Source organism: Oryza glaberrima, chromosome 2, assembly GCF_000147395.1.
Source record: "Oryza glaberrima chromosome 2, OglaRS2, whole genome shotgun sequence".
Classification (NCBI taxonomy): Eukaryota; Viridiplantae; Streptophyta; class Magnoliopsida; order Poales; family Poaceae; genus Oryza; species Oryza glaberrima.
Window position 1 is genome coordinate 12,042,107 of NC_068327.1, and position 17,124 is coordinate 12,059,230.

Below are 17,124 nucleotides of genomic sequence, written 5' to 3' on the forward strand. Positions count from 1 at the left end.
ATGTCTCAATGTGAGATTATTTGAAAATTTCAAAAGATTGAATTTTTCGTTATCCATGACGGTTCGTAACTATCACCCTTCACGGATAACATTATCTGTGAAGGGTAGTAATTAAGACCCGTCACGGATAAGTGCTCTCATCTTTGACGGGTCATCTCATTACATCCGTCACGGATGACGGATGACATATTATCCATGACGGGACATGGTTGTGATCCGTTATAGGTTATCCGTGATGTGTTAGAATTACAATCTGTCAAAGATGACCTTATATCGGTGACGAGTCATTCCTGGTAGTCATATCTTAAATGTAATACTACCTTTTGAATTGTTAGAGATGAGTCATCTGAAATAAGTCGCATTAGCAAGATATGGATGGTTTCTTTAACACTAAATAGTTTCACTAAAACCAAAATGTAATATATTTTCATAATATGTTTGTTTTAAGTTCAAATTATTGTATTATATTTCTTTATATAAACTTGATCAAACTTAAAAAAATTTGATTAAAAACTAAAGTCAAATTAACTTATAATATGAAACAGACACGGTAGTACGGTTTCTTAAGAAAAAAACATAATATTAATTAGTTGCTTCAGTTTTTTTTCCTCAAAAAGATGGAAGGAATATGAGCATAATTAGTGATACTAGAATTAATTACTGTGCGCACTGCCGGTTATTTTTCCCCTTCTTATATAAATACACCCACGCTTTCCGCCGTTTCCATTCTACCCAAACACCACGCTGGATCGCCTCCATTCACCGCAACACGCGTGTGTTTTTTGATCGATTCAATTCCTCGCGTCGCGCGACATGGCGCCGCCGGAGAGCAGCCACCACCACCTCCTGGAGAGTGGCCTGCTTGAAGTCAGCAAGGCACCGTCGGCGGCGGTGGCTGCCGAGGAAGAGGAGAAGAAGGAGGCGGCGGCGTGGACACCGTCGTCGTCGTCGTCGATGACGGGGCGGAAGATCAAGTCTGAGGCGTCGCCGCTGCTGCGGCGGCTGCTGGGGGGCGCGGCGGCGCAGCTGCAGGAGGTGCTCCTGGGCACGAAGCTGTACCCGCTCTTCTCCGCCGTGCCGCTCGCCGTCGCCGCCGAGTCCCTCCGCCTCGGCCGGGTACGTGCCCCAACCCAAGCCAAATCCTGACCCCAGAAACGCGCCGTAGTACCGTGCAGTATTTCCATACGACCTACCGTTGCATCAAACTGTTCTCCCCTCAATTCAATTCCTCCATTAGTACTAGTGCTTCGTACTACCCCGATTGCTACGTTTCGATTTTTTTTTTGACTGAGTTGCTACGTTTCGTTTGAGGAAGTTTAGTCGCAAATAAGTCCAGCTCACACGTTACAATGACATTTCTACTCAATTTCTGATCATACTAATTGAGTAATTGTCTGCCTAGTTTATATCTTAGCAAAGAAAAAATAAACTACTCCCTCCATCTACTTTTGATAGTCATATTTCATCTTGACACACAGACCAAGAATAAGTAGTTCTACTTATCATTCATTTAAGCATGCTACTAGTCATTCCTCGTAAACAAGCGATTCATTAATATTTACATTTCTCAAAGCCCATGTAGCCAATCATATGTGGAAGAATGGAGAGTCATGCATTAAATTCGAGAAAATCATTAAGATGATAGGTTGTTGGATTGAAATACGCCTATCAAAAAATAAAATTTTCAGATTTGGAAATATGACTATCAAAAATAGATGGAGGGAGTATTTTCTTCTCAATATATCGGATAGAACTTCTACCATTCGTTCTTTAAAAAAAACTTAGCAAAGACCAAAGATATGTTTCTTCTTCGCCTAATGACATGGTTTTTGAATTTAATTTAACGGCACAATTAGGAAAATTAAGCCATAAAAATTGCGGGTTCATGTCCAACTCTTTTATTTTCTTCTTCCAAATAAAAGGGCTTCGTCTAAATATGTTTAACCTTTTCTGAATGAAGCATTACATTTTTTTCTGACTGAATATAGCAATTCTTAACATGGTAGAAAACTGGATATTAATGGCTAAAACAACAATTAAGTAGTATTACAATAGGGATGAATTAATCACACGTATGCAGAAAAGTAATAGAAAATGGATTTGAAATGAGTGAAATGTGCACATATGGCTTCATCAGATTACTAGCAATGCACAAAGAAGAAGCCTTGGGTTTAAATTCCAGGGGTTAACTATAACTGTGGACTTGTCTAGTTTGAAGTCAATTTTTACCCACCCTAAAATTATAGTACTGTAGTATCAAAACCTTAGCAAGTTTTTACACTAAAATTTATAAATTACTCTCACCTTCCCAAATTGACCATCATATATGTTTATGCACCAAGACTAAGGATAATTTAAATCATATCAATCAAGACGCCATGCACACATTCTCTAATAATGTATGTATCGATTAAAATGCCTTAGCATTCACATATCCTTTCATGCTGCATTAATTGTATTTTGATGAAATCCGTGTCCATGCGATTATACGACGATCAATTTAAGTAATTTTTAATTCCATTATATGATGATCAATTTGGGAAGGAGGGAGTAATATAGATAAAAATTAATAGAAAACCAAATAACCATTTAATAATATTGAAGTTAAAAAATTAGTATGGTAAAAATTGTATTTAATCCAAATAAGCCAAACAAACCAGAGACGCTTCTCTTCTCACCGGAGGTTGCGCCTGGAGACTGCAGAGTACACATCTGGATTTTGGACCTACTAGGCTACTAGTAGTCACCTACTACAGAACATTCCTGCACTTTATTACAAGTTGCTTATACCTTTCAGAGTTGCAAAATTAAAAAAATTTCAGAATACAGCCAATAGTTGGACAGGACTTGCATGTCTCTTCTGTACGCATCATCTAGTCTGGTTGGTTAGATAAGTTAGTGAGCACCAGTGCATAGTTTTGTACGACCTAATACTAATATGGACATACTATTTGTCATGGTTCTGAAATATTTATACCAATTGCCTAGGGTAGGATATGATCAGAAAAATAGGCTGAAATTTTATTTTGTTTCCTACATTTATTTAGAAATATTAAAAAGATGACACGGATGAAAATACACTAAACTACCCATGCTACACATATCTCAATTAGTCCTAGCCAATACCTCCCCCATCCAAGGAGACAACCAAATCATTTTACCCCTCTCCATAATATCCGTATCGAAGGTTAAAATTTACTACTGCTTTAGTTTTTTAATATATGACACCATAGACATTTTAATAAATACTTGATCATTCGTCTTATTTCAAAAGTTTATGTAATTATTATTTATTTTGTTGTGACTTGATTTATTATCAAATGTTCTTTAAGCATGACTTAATTTTTTTTATATTTACCTAAAAAATTAGATAAAATGAATGGTTAAACGTTTATCAAAAAATTAATGACGTCATATATTATAAAATAGAGGAAGCATATTTTAGAACCAAGGGAACAATTCTTTGGTTATATGTTACAGCTAGGATGCAATATATATGGCGGGGGTGGTTTTGCTAAAAATTGTGAGCAGTTAGTGACTAAACGCTATTAGTTAAACATACAGCTGAGAGGCTGAACGTAAGTAAGCAATGCAAGTTGTGCGGTCGGCGAGGTGATGAGAGCTACGATAGTGAACCGAAATTTAATCCTTTGTTTAGTTTGCAGCAGGATAAGCTAATTATAGTTACTTTTACATGCGTGTGTATCTAATTCATAAGATGTGCATCGACGAATTAGCAAGCTACCGATCATTTGTTTGCTTATTTTTTTCAAAAAAAGAAAAAACTTGGCATTGGTTTTTATCAGGACATGCATTCATTGACAAACAAGAGTCAAGTTGGACAGGAGTTGCAAAAAAGTACTTCATCCGTTTTATATTATAAGACTTTCTAGCATTGCCCATATCCATATATATGTTAATGAATCTAGTAATATATGTGTGTCTAGATTCATTAACATCTATATGAATGTGAACAATACTAGAAAGTCTTATAAACTGAAACGGAGATGGTAGATTATACCATGCATGTGAACATTTAGGTTTTGGGTACGTTTAAGAAGCTACACCCACTCTCATACACAATAAACACACGATTGAACATGATCAGATATATACATCAAATACTTCCAAACTGTGGGCCGGCATATATATGGACGTTTAAGTACTAGCTATAGGTACAACCAAGCCACTCAGCTTCCAACACATTTTGGACATTTTGGATTTGTTGCGGTAGAAAAATAAAGAGAGACCACACAAATTTAGCAGAAACCAACACTGAAGCCCTTCCACAACACAATTCCTGTCAAACCAATACTATTTTACGTGGTTAGATGCCCTTTCACCTGTACTGTCTTTGTCGTCAATGACCACATCAAGATATTTAAGATTTTGGTTGTTGCCCCCTTTCATAGCGGAGGGTCAGGAGTCTGGAAGAGCTGCTGCGTGCATGCCTTTACAGCGTCCGTCGGTTTTAAAATATAATAATAACTTAGGACTCCCTCCGTTCCAAAATATGAGGCACAACCACCTTTAACCTAAAAACAAAAAAAACAATTATTATCATCTCCTAGTTTGGACACCCTAATAATATAATGCATGTATCTAGTAGAATTAGAGATTTGAGGTGGAGGATTTTAAAAAGTAATAATTTAATGGAGAAGAGGTCATAGTTAATTATATGCATGCATACATGACTTATATTATGTAACATCAAAAAAAGTAGTTGTGCCTTATATTATGGAATTGAGGGAGTACTTAATTAGACATCATTTAATACTCTCTCCGTTTAAAAAAAAACCTAACCTAGTATTTGGATGGGACAAAATCTAATATAACGAATTATGTAGATTATGTTTCATATAAGTATTAGGTTGTGTTTTTTTTGGATGGAAGAAGTAAGTATAAAACTGGACAGATGATTAGACACTACCTAGCAATACAAATTTATTAATTTAGAGGGAGTATGTACAATAAACAGACAGGCAGGTAAGCCTAGGCGAGCTGTCTGTACAGGTGTGACTTGCACGTACGGACCTGTGGGCAAGGGATTTTATTTGACAAACGAATAGGACGTTATAAATGGAAATGCAGGTGAAACGCTACACGCCTACACCTTGTCATTGTCATTGATGCAGCTGGGTCTGCATAAGTGTACAAGAGCTGGATCCGTTGATGGGGCCAGTGGATTCGGGGTATATATTTTCTGTGGGTGGTGTTTGTGTGCATTACTACTAAAAAGGTATTTTTCCAAACGGTCAAAATCAATTTTACGTGTGGTTAAGCCACCTGTCTACCCGAAGGTGTCTCAAAAATCGCCATTTTTTTATGTGGGTGCTTATGTCGTCCGCACGCAAAAATAAAAAATAAAAATAGCCAAAAATCAAAACCCTAGTCGTCACCAAAACTGTCGATGCCGCCCGCGCGCCCGCCGCTATCGCCGGATCTTCGCGGGGGATGGCCGCTGCCGCGGGATCCATGCGGGGGGACGTCATCATCGTCTCATCCTTCGACGTACGTGTGGGGAGGGTCGGGCCGTCTGTCGCTGCTGCCCATTGTGTGCCTATCGCTGCCGCCGGATCCACGTGGATCCAGGCGGAGGATGGCCGCCACCGCCGGATCTGCTCGGGGAATGGCCCTGCCACTGCAGTCGTTGCCTCCTTCGACGTGTGGGGCAGGGCCGTCCGCTGCTACCGCCCGCCGTCATGCGCTCTTCGACCACTGCTACCTGCCGCTGACTGCTCCTGGGAGGGGAGTCGAGGGAGAGAGGATAGAAGTGAGCTCCGGGAGAGAGGAGTATGAGGAGAGGATGTGAGAGAGAGATGGAAAGAGGATAAGGATGAAACATTTTAAAGTATTGGGAGGGAAGAGGAGGTAACTTAGAGTTTAGGCAAATATTTAAGAAGCACGCCTGTAAAAATATATTTTCGCATGCAGCCCATTAAGAGTTCCGCTTGTAAAAATATGTTTATTTTTGCATGCGGACTCTCAAGAGGCCAGTTTACAAAAATCGATTTTTACATGCGATCCTCTTAAGGAGCCGTATGTAAAAATAGAAATTGATTTTTGCAGACGTGACTAGTTACGATCCGTGTGCAACCTAAAGAGGGTCTCATCCAGAAAAATCATTGAAGAGTATAGTGTTATCTTCTCTTGTATGTGGTGTCAATTTTTCCGTCCTGTTGGTTCAAATAATCTTAACTTGCGTCTTAGGCAACATAAAAGCAAACATAATTTCTGAAGTTACAATCAAATAAAAGGTGTAATTAGATGCATCCTTACACTGCGTAATTAGACATTTTAGGAAGTGTTATTTGTGAAGTTTAAATGTCCAAACTTATAAAATATAAACGCTAATGCAGGAAATATCATATTATATTGGTCAAAGTAAAAAAAAAAACTCATTTCCGTTCGTTTTTGTAATAGTCTGATTAAGAGTTCATCGCTTTTATCTGTAATCCATTAAATCAGCATTTTTTTCGTTATCTGCGATTTAAGAATGGAGATAAACCAAGCAGTGTAAATTAACCGAGGGCGTGATACACCTGAGTACTAGAATACGCGTATGCGTTTGACCATGACTGGTCACTAGTATAGTTGACAAATTAACCTTTATTAACAAGTACAAGCACATGATTAGAAATGTCAAAGAATATGACTTACATTAAAATTTCTCCACGTGACGTATGTATGACCACACATGTTGTAAGTACTCTTGATTCTAAACAGAATAAGCTTCTTTCACTTGCTGCTGACAGGGAAAGAAAAATATTAGAGAAGCTTGAAGCTTCGTCGTAGCATTTTCTTCATTGGTTTGTCTTCTTGTAATTTTTGTGGAAAATTAAATGTTTGATAATTTTTACGGCATCTACTTGTAATGTAATCAATAAATTTTTATATATTTTTTCATCCAATAGACCATATATATTTATATTATCATCTTCAATTATTGATAGTACAATTAAAGAGTGTATAATTGTTTTCTATGATAGTAGAATGTACAAATCAGTGGCTTGGATCACTTCTATCATAAAATATTCTAATGTTGTGCATTCACACAGTTAGCCGGAAGAGAACTTTTAAACTTGTTATGGACACAACAGTAGTTCCAACCATGGATAAGATCTCACCAGATTTAAATATGATATACTCTATACCTTCAGAGTTATACATGCATCGCATTATGTTTTACAGTGCATCTAGTCGTTCTTTATGTTTACCTGTGCTCATATATAGTGAAATATGAAGGCATATTGGGATATCATGTAATATTGATTGCAGTAGACCCGTAGTAAAATATTTAATACTCAATTTTGAATACTAGTTTCCAAAATGTTATATATTATTGAGTAAATTTCACTTTGGACACATTTTATTGCCAAAGTTTCGCTAGATCACCATTTAATCCACATTTTTTTTCTGTTTGGATTAGTTGCTTTTACCTTTTTGTCATTTTGGACCACCCTCAACTATCTTCTAAAATATATCAATAACCTTGATTACACCGACTCCTGCATAATGATAAACCCCTGATGCTATATGTAAATCACACATTCGACATAGGATGATCAGTTATAGTTAATGGATAAGAGAATTGGGCTAGTTTAAAGTAACATTGAGATAAATTTACCTAGTTTAAAGTGAATAGTTTAGGTAAAGCGTGGAGCTTATGTATGGTCGCCTTGTCCACATTGGACTTTTGGGAAATCCATTTGAGAACTTGGTGGAGAGAGGGAAACTTCGGCTAGTGTTTCTATGCGCTGCAAGAGGTCAAGGGTGGAAAGGAGGACGAACAATAGTACTTGCCCATGAAACCCGAATAAATCTCATAAGTGTGGTTTATAAATCACGTCCAAACTAAAACTTTGGTAATAGATCATACGCAAAATAACAATTCATGACAATTTTCTTTTTGTCCAAAACATGGTTTAGTTTCTGTATAGATCAAGAAAACAAAGCCTCTTCATCAAGATCGATATTGCAAAGGCCTTCGACACAGTTGGATGGTCCTACTTACTTGATGTTCTTCGACAATTCGGCTTCGGCAATCGCTAGTTACATTGGATCTCTAATCTTTTCTCCACTTCATCGTCCCGCGTTCTCCTCAATGGCGCACCTGAGCAACCTATTCCTCACGCCAGGGGACTTCGTCAGGGTGACCCTCTATCACCAATGCTCTTCATTCTCGCTATGGAGCCCTTCCACTGGATTATCAAAGCGACTGAAAGTGCTTCCATTCTTGCTTCGGTTGAGGGTAACCGTAATAGATTTCGCTGCTCGCTATATGCCGATGATGTCGCCGTGTTTACAAAGCCAGATGTGCCAGAGCTTAGCACTCTCCTCAAGATTCTAAATCTCTTTGCACAAGTGTCAGGTCTCCATACAAATATTGGCAAGATAGAAATTTATCTCATAAGGTGTGACGAAGTTGATTTAACTCCATTGCTGTAGATATTCCCGGGTACAGTTATGGCCTTCCCTTGTCGTTATCTTGGTTTACCTCTCCACTTCCGAAAATTGAGGAAAATCGATTTTCTTCCCCTAATTGAAAAAATTGGGCGCGCCTCCCAACTTGGAAAGGACGTTTTTTCTCATCTTCAGGGCGAGAGACTCTGGTAAAAATAGTTCTTAGTTCAATGCCAATCCACCATCTTTCAGCCCTCCAAGTACCGAAACGGGTGTTTAAGACGATTGATCGATTTCAGAGATTGTTTCTTTGGAAGGGAGAGGAACCTGATCATTTGAATCCTGGAAGTTGTCTGGTAAACTGGCAGACAGTGTGCAGACCAAAATCCTTGGGAGGGTTGGGCCTCCCTGATTTGGAAAGATTCTCTAGAGCTCTTCGTCTCCGCTAGCTGTGGCTCAAATGGAAAGAGGTTGATAAACCCTAGGCTGGCATGAATCTACCATGCGATGATATTGACAAACGGTTGTTTCAAGCAGCAACTACGATTGTAATTGGCGATGGAGCAAAAACTAGTTTCTGGCAAGATCATTGGCTGCATGGAAGTTGTCCTAAAGATGTTGCCCTCCTTTGTTTTCAATTGGCAAAACGAATGCAAAGAAGTGTTCAACTGGAAATGTCTTTAAGCAACTGGCTAGTTTCCTTCAGACAATTTACGATGATCGAGGAGATCCATGACCTTGTGCGGTTGGGAGGGTTGCTTCAAGATTTCCAATTTTCTCAAAACTCTAATGACATAACTTGGAATTGGAACTCCGTAGGCTGTTACTCAAGCAAAAGTGCGTACTCTTATCAATTTGAAGGATCTTTCTCTCGGTTGGATTTTGTCTCTCTCTGGAAGGCCCCAGCTGAACCTAAAGTGAGGTCTTTCGGTTAGCTTATTCTCCACCAAAGAACTCTAATGGCTCAAAATCTACTCCAGAGACATCGGCCTTGCAACTGGATATGCGGACTTTGCACCTGCGCGTTCGAGGACACCAATGATCTATTTTGTGAATGCAACTTCATCAGAGAGGTTTGGAGTTTAGTCTGTAATTGGCATAATTTGGTAGTCCTCAACTCACAGCCGGCCGAAACCTCCTCATGGTGGGAACAAATCAATCGACAAGGCTCAGAGTCCCAAAAGAAAGTTGTTAGAGGAGCTTTATTAACAACTTGGTGGAATGTTTGGCTAGAAAAGAATAGGAGAATTTTTCAAAACATTTCTTGTACAGCTGTTGAGGTCGCTTGTCTTGTTAAGCAGGATCTAGACCTGCGTAAGACAACATTTAGGCCTCCTTGATTTTCCTATGGAACCTGGAACTTTTGTCCCTTTGACGGGATTGTAACTGTTTTTTGTTTTGTTTTCTCCTTTCAATTAAATTCCGGCAGCTCTCCTGCCGTCGTTCCTCTCAAAAAAAAAAAACTTTGGTAATAGAAGATGACCCAAACTGCAATTCATTATATATTTTCTTTATGAGAGGGACTACATTACAAGCAGTACAACATATAACCATGTGAAACAATTGGAATAAATACCAGGAGCTCTTTGTAAGAATGAAATTGCTTGGTTGCCCCGAGAACTGGCAACATTCAACGTTGTTGCGTTTGCAGAATGATTCTGTATTTGAACAGTACTGATCATTAGCAATTGTAACATGTATGGCGTGCCTACTTAACAATGCATGCACATTGTTTGATGAATTTCCTAATACAAATAATATAGAAAAGAAATCAGTTTTGCACATTATTGGCATGAAAAAATAGAAACGAGTAGGTTAAAATGATACACACACGCTTATCTTTTTCACGCATATTATCATCATAATGTGTTTTTACGCATTTTGATGTCCTGTCTTTTCACTAATATATGGTGACATATTTTATCGGCAGGTTTGGGTGTTTGCCTTCAGCTTGATAGGCCTGGCACCGCTTGCAGAACGTGTGAGCTTCCTGAGCGAGTAATATCTCAGAGTCAATTGTGATCTGTTTTGTTGTGATTTGTATGATTATTTCGAGGTTCACTCTTCTGTCACTGATCACTAGCCTGATCTCTGCTTTTTCAGACATATTGCCAATACTGTAGGACCAACAGGTATGTGGCATCTCTAATTGTTCTTGATTTTTATTAGTTGCCGATTAAAAATATATATTATAATATTGTCAAAAATAAAAAAAACATATTTACCATGAAATGTGTTGCTGATACTTTTCTACAGAGAATATTCATCCTAATTTAATTTTACATGGCTATCCATTTAGATTTGATTATTTTTTAATATTAATAAATTTATGAGATAATTTGTAAAATTTACAATGGGGGTAGGTGGGTAGCAGATTTACTGCCACCACCAGTACTTTTATTAAAGGAACATAGGTTATGTAGAAGATGAAAACTATGACGTCAAACCAAATTGATAAATCATGCGGAAACACATGTACTCAAGCTACTGATGTACGCACAAACATGTACAAATAGGACAATTGAGGGATTGGACTATTATTTTAAGTCATTTTTTCTGAACAAATTTAAACTTCTCTCAAAACTGATCAATATGCAAATACTGTGTATTGTAATGCGTGTGTTGTCAGTATTGCTAGTATTAAAAAAAAAAGAGGTCAATAAGTTGGTACATTGGCCTAAAATATACTACTATCTCCAGCTGCCATTGGAATTTGGACTTATATAAATTGAAATGAACTCATATTTAAAGTTTACTCTGATATTCCTTTTGACAACTTCCACTGATACTGAGAATTGAGAATTAGGCACTTAAAAGTGCATGGAATACAAACATGTTGAGCCTCACATATATATTTTGTTCCAAGGACTTTGTACTATTCTGACATATGCTTTTCCAAGTACAGATTTACAGTCTTACAGTCTTTAATTACTTGATAGTTTCCTCTAATATGGAATTTATTTTATTATAGCTGGTGGGCTTATGAATGCAACATGTGGGAATGTACCTGAATTAATCATTGCACTGTTCGCTCTGCATAAGAATAAGATGGAAATTCTCAAGTGGTCACTGTTAGGTTCCATCTTATCAAATTTGTTACTTGTTCTTGGTTCATCACTCCTCTTTGGAGGGATCGTTAATATCGGCAAGGAGCGTCCACTAGATAAGGTAAGTGTAAAAGTGCACATACAGGCAGTAACTATAACATATGTAACCGTGTTAACTTTTTGTGATCGATCTATTTTAACAGAGACAAGCAGATGTAAGCATAGGCCTTCTGTTGTTGGGTGTTCTTTGTCATATTGCTACCCTAGTGTCTAAATACACAAGTAGCACCGGAGATAGCATAAACTCAAGCTCAGTTATGCAATTATCAAGATCATGCGCTATAGTAATGCTAATTGCTTACTTTGGAAGCCTCATGTTCCAGTTGAAAACTCATCGTCAAATATTTGCGCTTGAAGAGGTACAAAACTTACTTCACTAAGTCAAGATGCTGAGTCGATTTCACTTACTTCACTAAGGGCTCCTTTGGATGCAGGGGGATGAAACCCCTGGGAAAAAGTCCCGTACAGGGATTTTCCCCTGCACCAACCGATCCCCTTCCACCACCAGGGGAATCACTCCTGTTAGGGGAATTTTCCCTGCTACCATTTGAGAGTAGGGGGAGGGGGTTGATGGGGGAAGGGGGATTTAGAGAGGCAAACTGCTAAACAGTGTTTGAACAACAAAACATGTCTCTATGAAATATTATAGAAATTTCAGGAAAAATAGAAAGTATATAGAAAATCCATATAAATAGGAAACAACCTACAAAAATTCCAGAAAAAATATAAAAACATAAAAAAATCAACAAGTATTAGAAATTCAGAAAAATACAAAGAAATATAGATGAGTTTATGTGGAAACCAACTTCGTGACATGACATAAGTTAAACTTTAGAATCATCCATATCATATAAAATTTAAAATCTTTGGAATCATCCTTGCATCCACAAATATAGAATTGTACATCATATTTATACAGGGTTACAATGTCTTGATCAAGAATGAGACATGGGTCCATTTAAATCTTTATCTCTTCTATCTTCTTCATCATCTCTTCTACAAATCTTCAATGTTCTAATAAATCTGCCAGGATGAAAAATATAATCTGAAATTTAAGTAATAAATATAAAATAGTGATACTTCAGCAATCAAATTTGAAGGACGGCCATTGATACTAGCTTAGGAAAAAAAATGCATGCACATCAACCGACATATTGCAATTGTCAGCTACATCAGTGTAAACAAACTCTTGGTGTAAGCACTTTCTTTTTAGATCAAACACCCTACATGCAGATACACACCATTATTTTTAAATCAAACACATTTGAAGTCCATGTTTTTGTACTGATAGTTTTCCAACAATACTCTATTTCAAGTCCATATTTGAAAGTAAGTTGAGCATGCAATTCAAATTGAATCCTGGCAAGAGGAGGAATGCAAGAGCACAATTATGAATTATCATTATGGACATGATAAGGAAAAAAAAGTAGTAGTAGTAGTAGTAGTAGTAGTAGTAGTAGTAGTAGTAATTGTTTTAATTAATCAGTACTACTAGGTCACTTTGTTTGGCCAGTGTATTGTGCAGGGAGTGAGAGAGAGAGAGGAGATTGAAATATCTGTGTGTGCGTGTCTTTGTATATAGGTTGCCGCCAAAGCTTGTGTTTTTTGAATGCACAATGCCACCTTGCTCATTTTCTGCTTGTGATACATGACATGCAACTAAAGTTTGGACTAATGTATAAGTATAGAGCATAAAAGACTTCATTTTGTAGTAAGTATGAGTTCCTATCAAAAATATGATTGTTACCATTTATTTAGTCCCAACATGCATGCTAAATTGACCACTAATTCTACAGTTCCCTGACAGAGACTACAAGAATGGATCAAACTAAAAAGTGCCTCTAGAAAAAACAAAAAAACTTGATGCTAGCAGCTCAACCAGTATTGAGATCTACCTCTAGGTTAACAGAGCTGACAGCATCCAACTAAAAGAACTGCATCTCTAATTAACTGCAAAAAAACTGTTACTGGTTTGCAGACTAAAATTTCTCATATACCTCACTAGTTGAAAGATCCTCACTGCATGTGTGATAATTCCTCATTTCTTGGGACTGGCACATTGATCTCACATATTTAGATTGCACTAAGCATGATAATTACACTGTAGAAAAAACTAGAGCACAACCTACTCCATCAAATTAGAACATCATCTTACCAAAACTCTTTCATGATCTAAAACAAGAGCACCATACGCCCACCCATATCCCATTCTGAATCGCTTCCATAACAAAATGAATTGCTACTGCAGGGTACAATACTACAATGTATTAGAAAGAACAGGAGAACAGAGTACAACTCTCCCAAACCAAATCAAGAACAGACCAGACATACACCAAGAAAACTGAAGTACTGAACGAACCCCCAAGAATCAAGCAGCAGCTACAAGGGCACAAACCTAGCCGGGCAACCGCCGGCGGGCGTCGAGCAGCGAGGAGGAGGAGGCGGATCTGCGCCTCAGCGCCTCCTCCGCCGGTGAGTCGTGCCGCCTTGGATGCCCCTGTCCCCGCCTGCTTGGAGCCGTGCGCCCACGCTGCCGGCGCGCCGCCTCGTCGTCATTACCCCGGCTGCCGCGGTGCCACCTGCCGCGCCCACGCGTCGGTGCCTGCGATGCAAGCGCTAAGGCCGGAGAGCGAGATTGGGAGCTAACTAGAGGAGGCGGAAACCCTAGAGGAGGAGGAGAACGAAAACCCTAGGAGGAGGAGAGGAGGGGAATGAGGAGAAGGGCTTACCCTTCTCGCCGGAGGAGGAGTCCCGGCGGTGGCGGGTCTCGCTGAAGAAGGAGGCGCGGCGGCGCCCGCTGTTGTTCGCGCGAGAGAGAAGGGACTCCTGTTGCGCGAGCGAGAAGCAGCGGCGGATCGAGAGAGGAAAAATTCCCGACCTCCGGAGGTCGGGGTCCTTTCCCTAGGGTTTCCCCGCGGATTGGGCCGGGAAATCCCTGCCTCGTGGGCTTCCAAATGGACATGGAATAAAACCCGTGACAATTTCCCCCGCGGGCCTTTCTCCCAAGGAATGGGCTAGGATCCCAGTGGGATCCTGGGCTGCCAAAGGAGCCCTAAGGGTGAGTTTGAGGGATAGGGGATTGAGAAGATTGGGAAGATACACAAAACGAGGTGAGCCATTAGCGCATGATTAATTAAGTATAAACTATTTTAAATTTCAAAAATGGATTAATATGATTTTTTAAAGCAACATTTCTATAGAAATTTTTTGCCAAAAACACACTGTTTAGTAGTTTGGAAAGCGTGTGCGCGGACTACGATGTGCTTTCTCACCCTAACTCACCAGAACGAACGCTCCCTAAGTTTAGTAAAGTTTTTGCATGTAGCACTAGTATAGTCGAGTTCTGTATCTCAATTCTCAACTAAGGCTGCGTTGGCACGGAAAACAGAGCAGCGATTAGCGCGTGATTAATTAAGTATTTGCTTTTTTTTTCAAAAATGGATTAATATGATTTTTTTAAGCAACTTTCATATAGAATTTTTTTGTAAAATACGCACCGTTTAGTAGTTTGAAAAGCGTGCGCGTGGAAAATGAGTGAGGGAAGTTGGGAACCTTTGGTATAGAACGCAGCCTAGGGATGATATAGGAATGGTGTCAATAGTTGTAATTATCATTGTGAACAACAGAACAACTGCATTTTCTACTGCAGGTAGGCAAACATTTCTTTGGGTTGCCAGATAGGGAAAAACCTACACAGTAATGGCATTGTCCACTTAGCTGCAATTTGGGATCATTTACCCATATTTTAATTCTGTCTAAAATTTATACTCTGTTTCTTTTTGTTTCTTTTTACCAGTATGTTTTCTCTGTTTTGAATTAAAATTTCAGAATCTTTGAAATGTAGGTACTGTGGAGTTTGACAAATAAAAACACATTAAACAAGATTGTTATTTTTCTTGTTTTTGGACACGGTGCACCATTTCAAACTTACTGATTAAATCCATCTTCTCATAACACTTATTTGGGCGAGCATTAAATTGCAGGACAGTTCAGATAGCAGTAGCAGTGAAGATGATGCTACAGACAAATCAGTTATAGGATTTGCCAGTGCAGTGGTCTGGTTGATAGGGATGGCCATAGTCACTGCTATGTTGTCTAGTTATGTTGTTACTACAATAGAGGTATAATTTGGAAGATGATGAACATTTATAAACATGGTAGTCATTTTCTTTTCATCACCCAAAATTCAATTGGATTGACTACTGTAACAATCTCTATTAACAGGAAGCATCAGAATCAATGGGTATCTTCTGTCAGGTTCATTAGTATTATCCTACTACCTATTGTTGGAAATGCAGCAGAGCATGCAGGCGCTATCATATTTGCCTTCAAGAACAAAATCGTAAGGACGTATCCAATGTTTCTACTAGTCAAGTTTGTACATATTATGTGAGTTCAGATTACCCAAGTTAACTGGTAGATGTTATGTAGGATATCAGTCTGGGAATTACTCTTGGATCAGCAACTCAAATATCGATGCTTGTGGTGCGTAATTAATAGTAGTGTTCTTCGACTTTGAAGGACTTTCTGGTATGATTATCTTTAGATTTTTCATGAGTGTATTTATTCTTCATGATTAGGTACCAGTCATTCTAATTGTGTCCTGGGTGAATGCCATCCCTATGGATCTTGACTTCAACCTTCTTGAGACTGGATCATTGGCAATGGCAGTAATCACCACCGCATTTACACTTCAGGTAATAAAAATAATTGCTAACAGATGCACCAATTTTTTTTTGTCAAGACTAACACATGTCGGATGAATTTGATGTCTATAATTTTACAGGATGACAAATGGCATTACTTGAAGGGTTTGAATCTAGTATTTTCCTATATCGTCATAGCGGTGTGCTTTTTCGTCATGAAAGCTCTCCCAAGTAAGCACGCTGCACATTAATACATAATCATGCCTGACCATTTAATCTAATGCATTCATGTAAATAAATTTCTGCATATTACAGAAGTTAAGTAAAACAAGGATTTGATCTAACCGAGATAGAAAAATAAGCATATATACTAATCTACAGAAAATTAATCACATTTTGTGGAAGATATTGGCTGATTTTTATCTATGTAAATAGAGTAACATCCTTAAATAACTTATGACTCCTTTGTTTATCTGCTTGGTGACACAGCGCCAAAAAAGGAAGATGACTAAATGTGTTGTTTTGAACCGAATCAAGAGACCGATGAGACGATGCATGCATGTGAGTTGAAGACTGTAGCTAGATCGGTGAGCTCCTGATCAAGCTGTTCATCATCATGACGGGTTCAGCTAATTAATCAGCAACAACAGCAGTGAATATATGGTAGGTTCATCTGAAGCGACGGGAACAAGATTACTGATAGATGTTTTGATTGCTTTGGTGTTTTCAGGTGATTAGTGTAGATTTGGGAAATGATCTTGAGGTATTCGTAGGATGGTGTTTTTAGTGTAAACCATTTATTGGGTCAATGCGTTATCTTCTTTATTAACGAAAGGAGGCAGAGCTTCCGTCTTTATTTTAACAAACAAGATCACAGTAGCCTTGGTTCTTTTGCCTATCCTAGTGTGGTCGAGCGACAGTCTGACTTGAGGAAAACAACTTTTTCTTCAGCACTTATTTTAGTTTCA

At 38.4% G+C, this 17,124-nt stretch overlaps 1 protein-coding gene across 1 annotated transcript; it reads left to right on the plus strand.

Annotated features, from left to right (window-relative positions):
* The first annotated feature begins 689 nt into the window (after positions 1-689).
* On the plus strand, positions 690-17,124 carry LOC127761312 (vacuolar cation/proton exchanger 1c-like). The gene is given in 12 exon segments (XM_052285583.1): positions 690-1,116; positions 10,334-10,401; positions 10,507-10,535; positions 11,375-11,571; positions 11,654-11,869; positions 15,494-15,631; positions 15,735-15,758; positions 15,760-15,852; positions 15,942-15,995; positions 16,091-16,207; positions 16,297-16,387; positions 16,646-17,124. Coding segments are annotated over 12 exon segments (1,353 nt in total). The 5' UTR covers positions 690-813; the 3' UTR covers positions 16,669-17,124.